Consider the following 15788-nt stretch of genomic DNA (forward strand, 5'->3'; position numbering starts at 1 on the left):
AAACTGTGTGCTCTGTTTATCCCTAAAAGCAGATTGCGCTGCTTCTTTCTGTTTAAAATCGAGGGAAGGTCCACCAGGATGGAATGGCCTTGGGAAAAGCTTGAACTTTAATTAAAATTAATTTAACAGAAATATACTCTACGAACACAACTATTTACATCATCAGTAGCTTCCTCTGTACACGTTTTACGGGCAAATATAGAGTCTATTTTATGATGTTCCCTCTTTACCCTGTACCTGAAAGCAACACAAATGTTGAGACGTAGCTCTATAGGAGATGATGACCTCCTAGCACCTCGCCCCAAGTGGCCAATCTTCATGTGTGAAGACAGCGAATTGCGGCATACTATTCGACTGTGGGGATCATTGAGGTCGAACCTGATCCTGTCCTCAACTTATGTCCACACACATTCACTTTCCAGCAGGCGCCAGGGCCACTGGACAGTGATCAGGAGCAGGGTCCTGGCTAATTTTTCCTTTCCTTGACCCTAGAAAGCTGACAGCAAACAGCCTACCCTCTATCACACTCACACCCAAGGTCAGCTAAACCAGCATGAAAAGATTAAATGAACATTTTACTTTGCATTTAATCTTTTGTTCCCAAGGGACACCATTCTTTTGGTGGCCCTACAGATTGAAACTGAGAAGTGATCTGTGTTTTTGCCACAAGGTTTAGAGGGATTTCACAAATGCATATCCCTTCCTCTCCATAGTTTTAGCCTGGATAACATATAGAAAATTAACTTGGACAGATTTCCTCCCAGCTTATTTATCCCCTTCTGTTGCCATCTGCTCAGTCAAACAAATGGATGTGCTCCCCATATTTAACCCAGGCCATACCTTCACTAAAAAGAGATGGTCAACCTGCACTCTTATATCATGTAACTAAGTGTGACACACAAGTCCGAATGATAGATGTTGTAATATTAATTCAATAGTTATAATGGCGGGGCGGGGGGGGTTTGTGTGTGTGCGCGTGTGCAATATCAAGCATTCAAATTCTAAGCAAGACGTTCATCTCACTGGAGCCCACCAGAGGAACACTTATGTCTCCACCCTACCATCCACTAACAGCTGTACTTTTTTAACTCCCATATTCTACTCCTTCTATGGAAGGTTTTAAAAATTCATTCTCTGGATATGGGCGTCGCTGGCAAAGTGGGCATTTGCTGCCCTTGAGAAGGTGGTGGTGGGCCTCCTTGCACCGCTGCAGTCCATGTGGTGAGGATACTCCCACACTGCTGTTAGACAGATGAAGTTAGTTGTGTGTGTGTGTGTAGGGGGGGGGGGGGGGGGGAGTGATAAAAAACAGCAAGACTTAAATTTGTCAAACTACACCTGTACCTGTTTTAGCAGGCTTCAACTTGCTGCGATTTAACAGATTACTCTCAGAAGAGTGGTGAAATCTCAAGTTTTATCTTTAAAGCAACTTTAAAAAAAATTGCTATTCATCTTTTTACTTTTAAACTAATCCTGCAACTGGTGTTGTATAGCCTATTTTCACAGTCTCTCGAGAAAATAAAATGCAGTGCACAAGGTACATCATTGAAGTGCTGGTCCTAAATTAAATCGCAAACACCAACGCAGTAGACATGTACAGCAGCATATGTAGAAAGGACCATTTGGAAAAAATGGAACAATTTAGCCAATAGGGAAACACTCCCCCTACGGGGGTTGGCTGTGAGCCTTGTGGGCAGTAGCAAAAAGCAGTAGGTGACCACACAGAAGAGGAAGAGTCACGAGCACATACCTCATGTCAATAACTTGGCTAACCACAACACTCGGCTGAGAAGCTTTGCCCTCTGCTATGTCGTACAAGAAGAGTTTGAAATCGCAAACCACGGCCAGTGCCCTCTGCCAGCCTTTCTTCACCCCAGCAGATTTAGGTACCTAGGAAGGAAACATTTGTATCATTTGGAGAGACTGGAATGAGGATTTTTTTAATATATTCGTTCATGGGGTGTGGGCATTGCTGGCAAGGCCAGCATTTATTGCCCATCACTAATTGCCCTTGAGAAGGTGGTGGTGAGCTGCCTTCTTGAACCGCTGCAGTCCGTGTGGTGAAGGTTTCCCACAGTGCTGTTAGGAAGGGAGTTCCAGGATTTTGACCTAGCGACGATGAAGGAACGGCGATATATTTCCAAGTCGGGATGGTGTGTGACTTGGAGGGGAACGTGCAGGTGGTGTTGTTCCCATGTGCCTGCTGCCCTTGTCCTTCTAGGTGGTAGAGGTCGTGGGTTTGGGAGGTGCTGTTGAAGAAGCCTTGGTGAGTTGCTGCAGTGCATCCTGTGGATGGTGCACACTGCAGCCACTGTGCGCTGGTGGTGGAGGGAGTGAATGTTTAGGGTGGTGGATGGGGTGCCAATCAAGCGGGCTGATTTGTCCTGGATGGTGTCGAGCTTCTTGAGTGTTGTTGGAGCTGCACTCATCCAGGCAAGTGGAGAGTATTCCATCATACTCCTGACTTGTGCCTTGTAGATAGTGGAAAGGCTTTGGGGAGTCAGGAGGTGAGTCACTCGCCGCAGAATACCCAGCCTCTGACCAGCTCTTGTAGCCACAGTATTTATGTGGCTGGTTCAGTTAATTTTCTGGTCAATGGTGACCCCCAGGATGTTGATGGTGAGGGATTCGGCGATGGTAATGCCGTTGAATGTCAAGGGGTGGTGGTTAGATTCTCTCGTTGGGGATGGTCATTGCCTGGCACAAATATTAGTTGCCACTTATCAGCCCAAGCCTGGATATTATCCAGGTCTTGCTGCATGTGGGCACGGACTGCTTCATTATCTGAGGGGTTGTGAATGGAACTGAACACTGTGCAATATGAATGAGGATACATGGGTAGTTGAAGAGCTCATATGTTGGCCCTGGAGGAGGCCTTCACAAATCACCCCATTACCCCATCTCCTCCACCCCCCCCCCACCCTGCAGCCATGTAATCTCCTGTAGGGGCAAAAAACAGAGAAAAAACCCCATCAGCTATATGCTGCTTTCACTCAAGTATAATGGAGTCCATTTTGCTGCTGGGTGCTGACCCAAATCGGTTAATTGTTAAATAAACACTTCAGTTCTGGCAAGTTCCCCACTGTGTGCCCATAAGTGGATTCTCACAAGCAATGCTCCACCCCCTCTGATGACAGCCAACAAGCACTGGGTTGAGGGTGTGTACCGGGCTGGTTACAAGCTATCTGCGAACTGCTGCTGGATGCATTGGTGAAGGAAAAGAGGAGGGGGGAAAAGAGGAGAAGGCCAAAGTCTAGCTGCAGAGGGAGTGGGGAATTCTTTTTAAATCCCCATTACTTCAAAGTGTTTCTAAAGTTTTTAAACAATTTTGCTTGACTTCAGCACTGGTTTAACCTTATCTTGATTGGTCCATGCATTACTTTTTTTGCAATCTCAATGGTTTGTAAGATGACACTGACCAATCAAGACTGTGTAAAAATGGCAATGGGGGTGAGCAAATTCAATCTTTTTAATAAGATCGAGAGATATAAAAGGGCTCCCCATCTGTGCTAATACGACAAATGGTGTTGTAGGATCTTGAAAGACCAACTGAACAGTCAGACAGGACCTTGGTTCCTCTGAATGATGGCACCTCCGACAATACAGCACTCCTGCAGTGAAGTGTCAGCCTACATCTTGTACACAAGTCCTGGTGTGGGGCTTGTCCCCACAAACTTCTGACTCAGAGGTGACAGTGCTAACAACTGAAAGAAGTTGACACAATGGAGTGGAACGTACACCTCTATAGATTACAAGATCTTCTGATGAAATGCTGATAAGGTTTGATAAAGAGGGGTGAGAAGGAGGTTCGTGTGGAGCATAAATGCCGGTATAGACCAGTTGGGCCGAATGGCCTGTTTCTGTGTTGTAAATTCTAAGTAAATGTGCATAAAGGTTTTCTGAATTTTTGCCCCATCTAAAATTTCAACATTTATAAGGAATGACATTTAGGCTTAAGAAATGATGCCGTTTAAATATGGTACCGTAAGTGTGACTTCTTTTAGTGACGATACAAGAGTGATGACTAATAAGTGCCCTCACTTCCAGGTGGGCATGTGAACCCACAGCCTTGTATTGTTTCTCCCTTACCCGAACATGGCCCTCGTAGGCTGTCCCGATGCCTCTCTGTGGATCGATCCCCAGTGGTCCCTTTGTTTGATCGGGTGGGATGGGGCACACAGCCGGGGCTTTGTCTGCGCAGGTCACGTGGCACGAGAAACCACACACTAAAAAGGAAACAGCATCGTAATCAATTATACAACCTTGTGGCCAACTTGAAGTACAGTCTATACCCTCAGCAGGAGCCTCTGCTAGTGAAACTTGGCCATGATAGTTTGACCACATTATTATTGGGCACAAGTATCCTGGGGCGGCGGGGCAGTGGTGGAGAAAGATTAATAATACAAGAACAGTAAAGTAAATCATATGAAAGAAAACATGCATTTATATAGTGCATTATCACATTTCTCAGAACCACCTCAGAGCCCTTCACATACAATGAATTACATTGAGGTTCAATGGCTGTTGTTATGTAGACAAGCATGGCTGTCATTTTATGCACAGCAAGATCTCACAAACAGCAATGAGGTTTTAGACCAGTTAATCTGTTTTGATGCTGATGGTTGAGGGAGGCTTGTTGGAGGACACCAGGAGAACTCTCCTGCTCTTCTCCTAATAATGCCATGGGAACTTTAACATTTCACTCCCTCAGTACTGGAGTGTCAGCCTAGGTTATGTGCTCAAGTCCTGAAGTGGGGCTTGAACGAACAAACTTCTGACTCAAGAGCCAAGAATGCTACCAACCAAGCCGAGTTGACAATAAACAAAGGAAGAAAAGAAACTTGTATTTATATAGTGCCTTATTATGTCAAGGGAAGAACGAACGTTCATTTATATAGCGCCTTTCATGTCCTCTGGACATAGAAATTTATGGCACAGAAGGAGGCCATTCCGCCCATCGTGTCTGTGCCGGCCGAAAAAGAACTATCCAGCCTAATTTCACTTTCCAGTTCTCGGCCCATAGCCCTGTAGGTTTCAGCACTTCAAGTGCATATCGAAGTACTTATTAAATGTGATGAGGGTTTCTGCCTCTACCACCCTTTCAGGCAGTGAGTTCCAGGCCCCCACCACCCTCTGGGTAAAAACATTTCTCCTCAACTCCCCTCTAATCCTTCTACCAATTACTTTAAATCTATGCCTCCTGGTTATTGACCTCTCTGCTAAGGGAAATAAGATCCTCCCTATCCACTCTATCTAGTCCCGTCATAATTTTATACACCGCAATTAAATCTCCCCTCAGCCCCCTCTGTTCCAAAGAAAATAACCCCAGCCTATCCAATCTTTCCTCATACCTAAAATTCTCAAGTCCTGGCAACATCCTCGTAATTCTCCTCTGTACCCTCTCTACTGAAATCGCATCTTTCCTATAATGTGGTGACCAGAACTGTGCACAGTACACAAATTGTGGCTTAACTAGTGTTTTATACAGTTCGAGCATAACCTCTCTGCTCTTATATTCTATGCCTCAGCTAATAAAGGAAAGTATCCTATATGCCTTCTTAACCATCTTATCTACCTGTCCTGCTACCTTCAGGGATCTGTGGACATGCACTCCAAGGCATATGTGTTCCTCTGTTCCTCTACACCTCTCAGTATCCTCCCATTTATTGTGTATTCCCTTGCCTTGTTTGCCCTCCCCAAATGCATTACCTCACACTTCTCCGGATTGAATTCCAGATGCCACTTTTCTGCCCACCTGACCAGTCCATTGATATCTTCCTGCAGTCTACAGCTTTCCTCCTCACACTCAACCACACGGCCAATTTTTGTATCATCTGCAAACTTCTTAATCATGCCCCCTACATTTAAGTCTAAATCATTGATAAATACCACAAAAAGCAAGGGACCTAGTACTGAGCCTTGTGGAACCCCACTGGAAACAGCCTTCCAGTCACAAAAACACCCGTCGACCACTGCTCTTTGCTTCCTGCCACTGAGCCAATTTTGGATCCAACTAGCCACTTTCCTTTGGATCCCATGGGCTTTTACTTTTTTGACCAGTCTGCCATGTGGGACCTTGTCAAAAGCCTTGCTAAAATCCATGTAGACTACATCAAATGCGCTACCCTCATCAATCCTCCTTGTTGCCTCCTCAAAAAATTGAATCAAGTTAGTCAGACACGACATTCCCTTAACAAATCCATGCTGACTGATTAATCCGTGCCTTTCCAAATGACGATTAATACTGTCCCTCGGAATTGTCTCCAATAATTTGCCCACCTTCGAAGTTAGGCTGACTGGCCTGTAATTACTCAGTTTATCTCTTTCTCCCATTTTAAACACGGTACAACGTTAGCAGTCCTCCAATCCTCCAGCATCACGTCTGTAGCCAGGAAGCATTGAAAAATGATGATCAGAGCCTCTGCTATTTCCTCCCTTGTTTCTCTTAGCAGCTTGGGATACATTTCATCCAGGCCTGGCGATTTATCTACTTTCAAAGATGCTAATCCCCATAATATTTCCTCTATCACTATTCCAAAGTGTTTCACAGACTATGAATTACTTTTGAAGTATAGTCGCAGTTTATTAGGTAAACACTGCAGCAAATCTGCACACAGCAAGGTCCCAAAAACAGCAATAAGATAGCTGACTAGTCAATCTGATTTTGGTGGTGTTGATTGAGGGAGTAATGTTGGCCAGGACACTGGGAGAACTGCCCTGCTCTTCTTCAAGCAGAAGAAGCATCTCAAAGTGCTTTACATAATTGACTGCTTTTGGAGAGCAGTGACTACTGTTGTATAGGTAAACGCAGTAGCCATTCTGTGCCAGTGACATCCTACAAACGGCAATGGGACGAGTGACCAGGTAATCTGTTATGCATTAACCTCCCTACCTCTGCAATCTTATTCAGCTCTATATTCCTGCGCCCTCCTCTCTTCCGACTCTGGCCTCCTCCACAGCTGCCTCCCTCCACTCACGTCAGCACAGCCTTCAGCCCTCTTGATCCCACATTCTGAAAATGGTCTCCCTTGCTAACAGTCTCCCCTCCTCAAAACCTAATTCTTGGACCCTGCCGTTGGTCAGCACCCTTAATCCTTCTCCCATTGCTGCCCGCCATCCGGTTATGTTTTCGTCTCTGTGAAACGCTTTGGGACGTGTGATTAGATTTAAAGGTGCTGTAAAGTGCATGCTGCTGCTGTTGTTGTAAGCTGAGAGACACATCAAGCTGAGTAGAAACACTCCCCTGAAACTAGTTAACATTCTAACTTAAACAACATAGATGTAACTGGAGGGGGAGGGAGAACGAGCAAAAACAAAATTGGTAGAGTCAAATGCTATTCAACCCAGGAAAGGGCAGATAAATCTGTCCACAAACAGGGGTTAGACCAAGCATGCAACACCAGGCCAGACACGATCCAACTAATACCCTGGTAAAGCAGCTGGGCATTCATGGGACAGGATAGTCCACAAGGTGGGACTATACCGTTGGTGTTTACTTCCTCAGTTTTTGAATTCAGTTCACACTCCATGTACTTTGCATCCAGTTCACACTCCATGAACTTTAGCCCACCATTCATTGGGGAGAGAGCAAGCCTTTTTATTTAGCGTGTGAGCAGGGCAAGCTCACTCCATTTTTCTGAGGCTTCAGATAGGTTCAAACTCCTGGAGGAGTACGTCACTGAATGATCCTTCATCATTCTGCCCCTCCCAGGGGATTGTGGTATGAGGCCAGCAATCCCCACCACTTCTCCTGCCGCTGGTTATTGCGGCCAACCGTTTATACTAACAACTTGCATTTACATAGCACCTTTGGCATAGTAAAATATCCCAAGGCGCTTCACAGGATCATTATCAAGCCAAAGAAGGAGATATTAGGAGAGGTGACTTAAAGCTTGGTCAAAGAAGTAGGTTTTAATGAGGTCTTAAAGGAAGACCGAGAGGTGGAGAGGCTTAGGGAGAGATTTCCAGAGCTTAGGGCCTAGTCGACTGAATGCACGGCCGCCACTGGAGAGACAAAGGGACTGTGGGATAGGTAAGAGGCCAGAATTACCGTCGTCCACATTATAGCGGACAACCGCGTTAACACCAACATGTCAGATATAAGCGGTGGGGATTGTATTCTAATTTACCTAGCAATATTATTTAAAAAAGAACAATCTCATTACCAAAATTAAACTGAAATACTTGCAATTATACTGCGCCTTATCGTTTTGAAATGACAAAGCACTTCACACAATGAATGACTTTGAAAGCACTGACTGTTATGTGGTACTAATTGATTATCCTCACCTTCACAAGTGCAGCCCTGACGTACTAGGCCAACCATCAGAGATGTGCACTGATTACACTTTGTTGGTGTATTAAAGGACTTCACGACAAACTGATGGGCCTTGGGCTGTGAAAAAAAAAGAAATAAAAGTAGAAAGTTATCAAACTTTGAATAGCATTTAATTGATCGCACTGGAAACTGCTGGGTAACAGAGATAGGTGGTGACAAATGTTCTCGCAGTGAAATAATCTGATCCTTTACTGTTGCCAAACTCTTTCTCCTCTGAATGTAAGACTACTCGATTAAAAAAAAAATCCCCCTGCTGTCATCAAGATATTCATGCTTTCATAGTGAGGTCAGTTTAAAGAACATTAATCACCTAATGCGAAGATTAGCCGATGAATACTGAATGCAATTCCTTTGGTTGCTGCTTTAAAGGAGGCACTAACTCATTTATTTTAAACAGACGAGCTGCACAAAAATATATTAAGTGTTCATATTGAAACTCTGCCACGCGAAGGTTACAAGTCCAAAGTTTGTGCACTTCTTGGTCAGCCTCTCTTCGAGTCCAGGGACCCAGACGAAAGTGTGAAGGTGAGAACACAAAACTCAATCAGAGAAAACTGTCCTGAGAACATGAACATCTCTTGAATGAACGAGGCTAGGGAGGCTGGTTGGCTTTAAAAAAAAAATCACCCTCTCCAAGTAACTGAAGGGGGCGTTACCTTAGGGTTAGAGACACTGGAGCCGCTGTAAGAGGACCTTATGGTCGGTGTCAGTACTGTACGTTGAGGGTGGTCTGTCCCCTAAAAAGGTGCAAACACAGACGATTAGTTGCAGTCACCAAGATAAATAATCAATTCATACAGCAGAGTAAAAGGAAAGTACAGTACAAACACCTTACTGGAAACACCCTTAACAACTGGCAAAAGATTCTCCTTCAACTGGCTGTTCCTGTTTAAGCAGATTAAAATTAATTGTAGGGATCCCAATTGGCAGAAACCAATCTCCAGCAGATTAGCTTTGGGGCCTAAAAGTAAGTAAAACTCTCTCCCACTGAGTTCCTTAGCTTTGGACATTTTTCATTTGGAACGAGCAGATAATTACACCGTGTAAAATCTATTTGAAGGTAAAATGTAACCAAACGTCGTGTAACATCTATTATTTAAAAAAATTGCTTTTAGTGAACATCCATCACGCTGGAGGCAACACATTTTGTTACAGGTGCAAAACAATTTGTTTTAATGAAAGAGGAAGAAAGTCAGTCACTATCCTGCAGCCTGAAATTTACAACTGCCCTCTGATTGATCTCAGCATGTTTATAAGTGGCTACAATTACCTGGATTTCTCTTTTTATAATAGTGGCTTTAAAGGGACTGAACAAGCAGCCAAATATCACAAATGTGCTCCTTCTGAGCAACACCAGAGGAGATATGCCAGTATTTAAATAAAAATGAAGATGGTTTTGTTTTTCCTCTGTTGAAGCTCAATCACTGAAAACTCTAGTTGAAGGGCCAGGGTTTACAGTGCAGGACAACAACAAGGTGGGAAAGAGTGGCAGAGAAGATGAGGTAAACCTGTAAACTGCAGATAGGCAATGCCAGGCACGGGATTTAAAAGTTTATTGATTGTACCAGAAGTGAAGCTTGAGGGAGGTAAGGAGCTCCCGTTTTGAGACCTTAGGAAAGAATGAGTTGCAGTAGGAGACATAGTGAGGTGTGATGGAAATAATACGATGGGAGATTCTGAGCAAAGGCCAAAACACTCCAATGGTGGGGGTGGGGGGGGTTTAGGGGGCATGAGAAAGAGAGAATGAAACAAAAAAACCCAGACCTTTGTTCCCAAGGCACTACCTGCCAGCTCCTCGGGACAGTGGCTGGGGTCTGACATTGGGTTGCTTGCCTCTCCATTCTCAGCTACAAATAGCTTGTCATCCAGGGAGAAAACTGAGGAGTAGAAAGTAGAAGAGCAACACTTTCCTTTTTCAAAGCAAGGAGAACGTTCAAAGACTGCCATGCACCCACCTCCACAGGTTCAATATCACTTGCTGTCGATGGTGACCGAGAGCGAGAATGTATCTGTGATTTCATCTCTTCACCGGATGGAGAATTGGAAAGGTTGAAATTCTCAATGGAATCAATCTATGAAAAGAAACCCTTTTAAATAATATACATGCAGATGACCCAGATTTCTAACAACCCACGAGCTTTTGGTTTCCCAAACTTAAAAGCAGCGTGATCCATGCAGAAATACAACGCTTTAACTTTAAAACAATTCTCCTCCATTTCCTCCCCTCCATTTTGAAGACATCTTCTTCGCTCTGAGAGTGAGGCAGACAGACAGGTTCTGGCAGTGCTGCTGTGTAATGCTCCTTTCCTTTCCAGAAGTGATGCTCCTTACTCGTTGCCTCTCCCAAATGGGCCAACTGAGATTGGGAACCCACTATGTGGGGAGTTAGCAGGTGTGAACACAAGCCCTCACATGTTTGAAAGTGCAATCAATTGAAAAGGGCTACTAGATCTCATCTTATATTGATGCCTTGAAGTACCGAGAAGAATTGGATAGAATTAGTTTGAAAATCCAATGTTAATCCTGATTTAAGGTTGCACAGAACTATAGATGTAAGCACAGTAAATACTGATGCATTAAAGAAATCTGGAGTAGACAGCTTGCTGTCAACTTTCTTATCTATCAGTATTTTTTTTCTCCAAGTGGGCAACTCTTGCTGTAAAGTAACCTGAAAACAATGTTCAAAGTTGCAGTATTCCTTCGCCGTACAACTTACTACATTGCTGTATTGTACAGTGAACTGCCCATAGTCAGGGCCTATAGCTATACAGTCCATTCTTCTTAACTCAATTAATTAATTTGAATTATCTGTTAATTTGATTTTTTAAATTCATTTTTGGGATGTGGGTGTCACTGGCAAGCTCACTACTCTTAGCTCATCCCTAATCGCCCTGGAGAAGGTGGTGGTGAGCTGCCTTCTCCTGGAACTGTTGCCGTCCGTGTGGTGAAAGTGCTCCCACAGTACTGTTAGGAAGGGAGTTCCAGGATTTTGACCCAGCGCCGATGAAGGAACGGCGATTTACGTCCAAGTCAGGATGGTGTGTGACTTTGAACAAAGGACACCAGCTGTTCTATTTTACTTATATTGTTAACTTGAACTACAGGAAATATTAGACTTTTTCCAAGCAAAAAAATGACTGAATTAACAGTAGACTGTAAACTACATCCTCCGAGATTTCTGAAGTGATGAAATGTGTGTTTTGCAGGTTATACATGAATAAATTGCCTCTGCTGTAACCCAAGAGGGAACTGCTAATCTGAAGAGACCCCAAAGTGCCATTAATACTTGTTTTAGTTAAAACACTCAAGACTTCAGCAATCTCCCCTCCTCTCCAGTGTTGCTGGGGTACAGTTCCTAAGGCAACAATGGCCCTCTCCTATCACACCCAAGTGGTTATTCTTCACGTTTGAGCTTAGACAGTGAGAGTTAGCAGGCTGTCTCGACTGGGGATCCAGTCCTCAATCCAATATTTGCACACTTTGCTCTACATTTGAATTTCTATCAGGATCCTGATTTTTTTTTAAAAAAAGGAGCAATTATTACAGTCATTTACGTTTCTAATTAAAATATTCAGCTACACACAGACACCATTGAATTGACTTTGAGGTTAAAGCAAAAACAGGTGAGTAGATGTCATCTTGAGGGTAGAAGCTGAATACTTTGCAGTCCCCACCACCACCTCCCATTCAAGTGCCACATGCACACGTTCAGCTTCAGCCTTACCAAACCAAGACCCCCCCCCCCCCCCCCCCAACTCCCCGCTCTTTAAATAGCAACCCACTGCAGCACAGATCACCGCAACATTCTCAACAGCACGACCTTCATTTCTGAAATAGAAGCCATAGTTGACAACAGGAGCGAAACAAAGAGAGAGAGAAACGCTTCAAGCCACAGCAAATAAATACCAACCACGGGTTTGTGAATAGCCTGGCTGTCCCCAAAAATAGCCAAAAACTTTAAGGCTAGCAAGACTCTCGGTAAGTCGGATGATATAGTGTTTTATAATGACAAGAGCTTTATATCAGGTAATGAATAATGCAATATTGTGCTGCTGAAATAAAGCTGCATTCGAACTATCTGTTTAAGGCCAAAAAGTCTGATTGCTCCGAATCTGTCCAAGACTCGGGCCAACTGGAGTGTAATTGCTGTTCGGTGACGAAAACAGTTTGGTGCGGCGTGCAAATTTCCAGCAATAGAACAGGATAAATCAACAATAAATAAATATCTTTCTTCTGTTTTTTATATATATATATATATATATAAGCACTTCTGACGTGTTGAAGTGTGATGGACTCATTGGCGTATTTCCTTTGGCATTGCTCCCATTTAAGCAGAGACTCCTTTAGTTGGGAACTGAATTTTTATCACAACTTTTTTAAAGCTCACGACAGAGAGCAAAATGGTAAGCAAGCTGTACCAGGGTTGGAGGTGGGTACCCTGGCATTTAGGAGTATTGTGTGAGGGGGGGCGATGGGAAGGATGGCAGTGTCACTGCTGTTCTGGTAACCTGAAGTACAGTGTCACTGGTGCTCAAATATCCTATCGTACAGTGTCACTGCTGCTCTGATGTCCTGAGGTACAGTGTCACTGGTGCTCAAATATCCTATCGTACAGTGTCACTGCTGCTCTGGTAACCTGAAGTACAGTGTCACTGGTGCTCAAATATCCTATCGTACAGTGTCACTGCTGCTCTGATATCCTACGGTATAGTGTCACTGGTGCTCAAATATCCTATCGTACAGTGTCACTGCTGCTCTGATGTCCTGAGGTACAGTGTCACTGGTGCTCAAATATCCTATCGTACAGTGTCACTGCTGCTCTGGTAACCGGAAGTACAGTGTCACTGGTGCTCAAATATCCTATCGTACAGTGTCACTGCTGCTCTGATGTCCTGAGGTACAGTGTCTCTGGTGCTCAGGTATACTGAGGTACAGTGTCTTTGGTGCTCAGGTATACTGAGGTACAGTGTCACTGCTGCTCTGATGTCCTGAGGTACAGTGTCTCTGGTGCTCAGGTATACTGAGGTACAGTGTCTTTGGTGCTCAGGTATACTGAGGTACAGTGTCACTGCTGCTCTGATGTCCTGAGGTACAGTGTCTCTGGTGCTCAGGTATACTGAGGTACAGTGTCTTTGGTGCTCAGGTATACTGAGGTACAGTGTCTCTGGTGCTCAGGTATACTGAGGTACAGTGTCTTTGGTGCTCAGGTATACTGAGGTACAGTGTCTTTGGTGCTCAGGTATACTGAGGTACAGTGTCTTTGGTGCTCAGCTATACTGAGGTACAGTGTCTTTGGTGCTCAGCTATACTGAGGTACAGTGTCTTTGGTGCTCAGCTATACTGAGGTACAGTGTCTCTGGTGCTCAGCTATACTGAGGTACAGTGTCTCTGGTGCTCAGCTATACTGAGGTACAGTGTCTCTGCTGCTCAGATATCCTGAGGTACAATGTTACTGGTGCTCTGATATCCTGTGGTACAGTGTCACTGGTGCTCTGCTAGCCTGAAGTATAGCGTCACTGGTACACTGATATACTGAGGGACTGTGTCGCTGGTGCTCTGATATCCTGAGGTCCATTGTTACTGGTGCTCCAATATTCTATGGTACAATGCCACTGGTGCTCTGATATCCTGAGGTACTTCTCGCTACGAAAAGTCATAATAAAAGAATAAAACCGGACAGACCACCCAGCATCGGGCCACTAGGCACTGGGCACGACAAAGGCAAACCATGCCCAGTCCTCCTCACTAACATCTGGGGTTTTGTGCCAAAATTGGGAGAGCTGTCCCACAGGCGAGTTAAGCAACAGCCTGACATAGCCATACTCACAGAATCATACCTTTCAGCCAACGTCCCAGACTCTTCCATCACCATCTCTGGGTATGTCCTGTCTCACCGGCAGGACAGACCGACCAGAGGTGGTGGTACAGTGATACACAGTCAGGAGGGAGTCCTCAACATTGGCTCCGGACCCCATGAAATCTCATGGCATCAGGTCAAACATGGGCAAGGAAACCTCCTGCTGATTACCACCTACCGCCCTCTCTCAGCTGATGAATCAGTCCTCCTCCATGTTGAACTTGGAGGAAGCACTGAGGGTAGCACGGGCACAGAATGTAGTCTGGGTGGGGGACTTCAATGTCCATCACCAAGAGTGGCTCGGTAGCACCACTACTGACCGAGCTGGCCGAGTCCTGAAGGACATAGCTGCCAGACTGGGCCTGCGGCAGGTGGTGAGCGAACCAACACAAGGGAAAAACCGACTTGACAATGTCCTCACTAATCTACCTGTCACAGATGCATCTGTCCATGACAGTATTGATACGAGTGACCACCGTACAGTCCTTGTGGAGACGAAGTCTCGTCTTCACACTGAGGACACCATCCAACGTGTTGTGTGGCACTATCAACGTGCTAAATGGGATAGATTCAGAACAGATCTAGCAGCTCAAAACTGGGCATCCATGAGGCGCTGTGGGCCATCAGCAGCAGAATTGTATTCCAGCACAATCTGTAACCTCATGACCTGGCATATTCCTCACTCTACCATTACCAACAAGCCAGGGGATCAACCCTAGTTCAATGAGGAGTGTGGAAGAGCATGCCAGGAGCAGCACCAGGCATACCTAAAAATGAGGTGCCAACCTGGCGAAGTTACAACACAGGACCATGTGTATGCTAAACAGCGGAAGCAACATGCTATAGACAGAGTTAACCGATTCCACAACCAACGGATCAGATCAAAGCTCTGCAGTCCTGCCACATCCAGTCATGAATGGTGGTGGATAATTAAACAACTAACAGGAGGAGGAGGCTTTGTAATCATCCTCATCTTCAATGATGGCAGAGTCCATCAGTTGAGTGCAAAAGACAAGGCTGAAGCGTTTGCAACCATCTTCAGCCAGAAGTGCCGAGTGGATGATCCATCTCTGCCTCCTCCCCATATCCCCACCATCACAGAAGCCAGTCTTCAGCCAATTCGATTCACTCCACATGATATCAAGAAACGGTTGAGTGCCCTAGATAAAACAAAGGCTATGGACCCCGACAACATCCTAGCTGTCGTGCTCAAGACTTGTGCTCCAGAACTAGCTGCGCCTCTAGCCAAAGTGTTCCAGTACAGCTACAACACTGGCATCTACCCGACAATGTGGTAAATTGCCCAGGTATGCCCTGTCCACAAAAAGCAGGACAAATCCAATCCAGCCAATTACCGCCCCATCAGTCTACTCTCAATCATCAGCAAAGTGATGGAAGGTGTCATCGACAGTGCTATCAAGCGGCACTTACTCACCAATAACCTGCTCACCGATGCTCAGTTTGGGTTCTGCCAGGACCACTCGGCTCCAGACCTCATTACAGCCTTGGTCCAAACATGGACAAAAGAGCTGAATTCCAGAGGTGAGGTGAGAGTGACTGCCCTTGGCATCAAGGCAGCATTTGACTGAGTGT

General features: G+C 45.0%; 1 protein-coding gene across 4 annotated transcripts in view; it reads right to left on the reverse strand.

Moving 5' to 3' along the window:
• Positions 1-15788, reverse strand: part of LOC137322105 (serine/threonine-protein kinase MRCK alpha-like) — a 499456-nt gene that overhangs the window by 17141 nt on the left and 466527 nt on the right. For all 4 annotated transcript variants that reach the window (XM_067985191.1, XM_067985192.1, XM_067985190.1 and 1 more), the window contains 5 exons: positions 10294-10410; positions 8995-9075; positions 8290-8395; positions 4090-4226; positions 1751-1890 (listed from right to left, as the gene is read on the reverse strand). In XM_067985191.1, coding sequence (XP_067841292.1) covers positions 1751-1890; positions 4090-4226; positions 8290-8395; positions 8995-9075; positions 10294-10410 — 581 coding nt within the window. The remainder of the gene's footprint in view (positions 1-1750; positions 1891-4089; positions 4227-8289; positions 8396-8994; positions 9076-10293; positions 10411-15788) is intronic.

The sequence above is a fragment of the Heptranchias perlo genome, chromosome 5 (assembly GCF_035084215.1).
Source record: "Heptranchias perlo isolate sHepPer1 chromosome 5, sHepPer1.hap1, whole genome shotgun sequence".
NCBI classification, from domain to species: Eukaryota; Metazoa; Chordata; class Chondrichthyes; order Hexanchiformes; family Hexanchidae; genus Heptranchias; species Heptranchias perlo.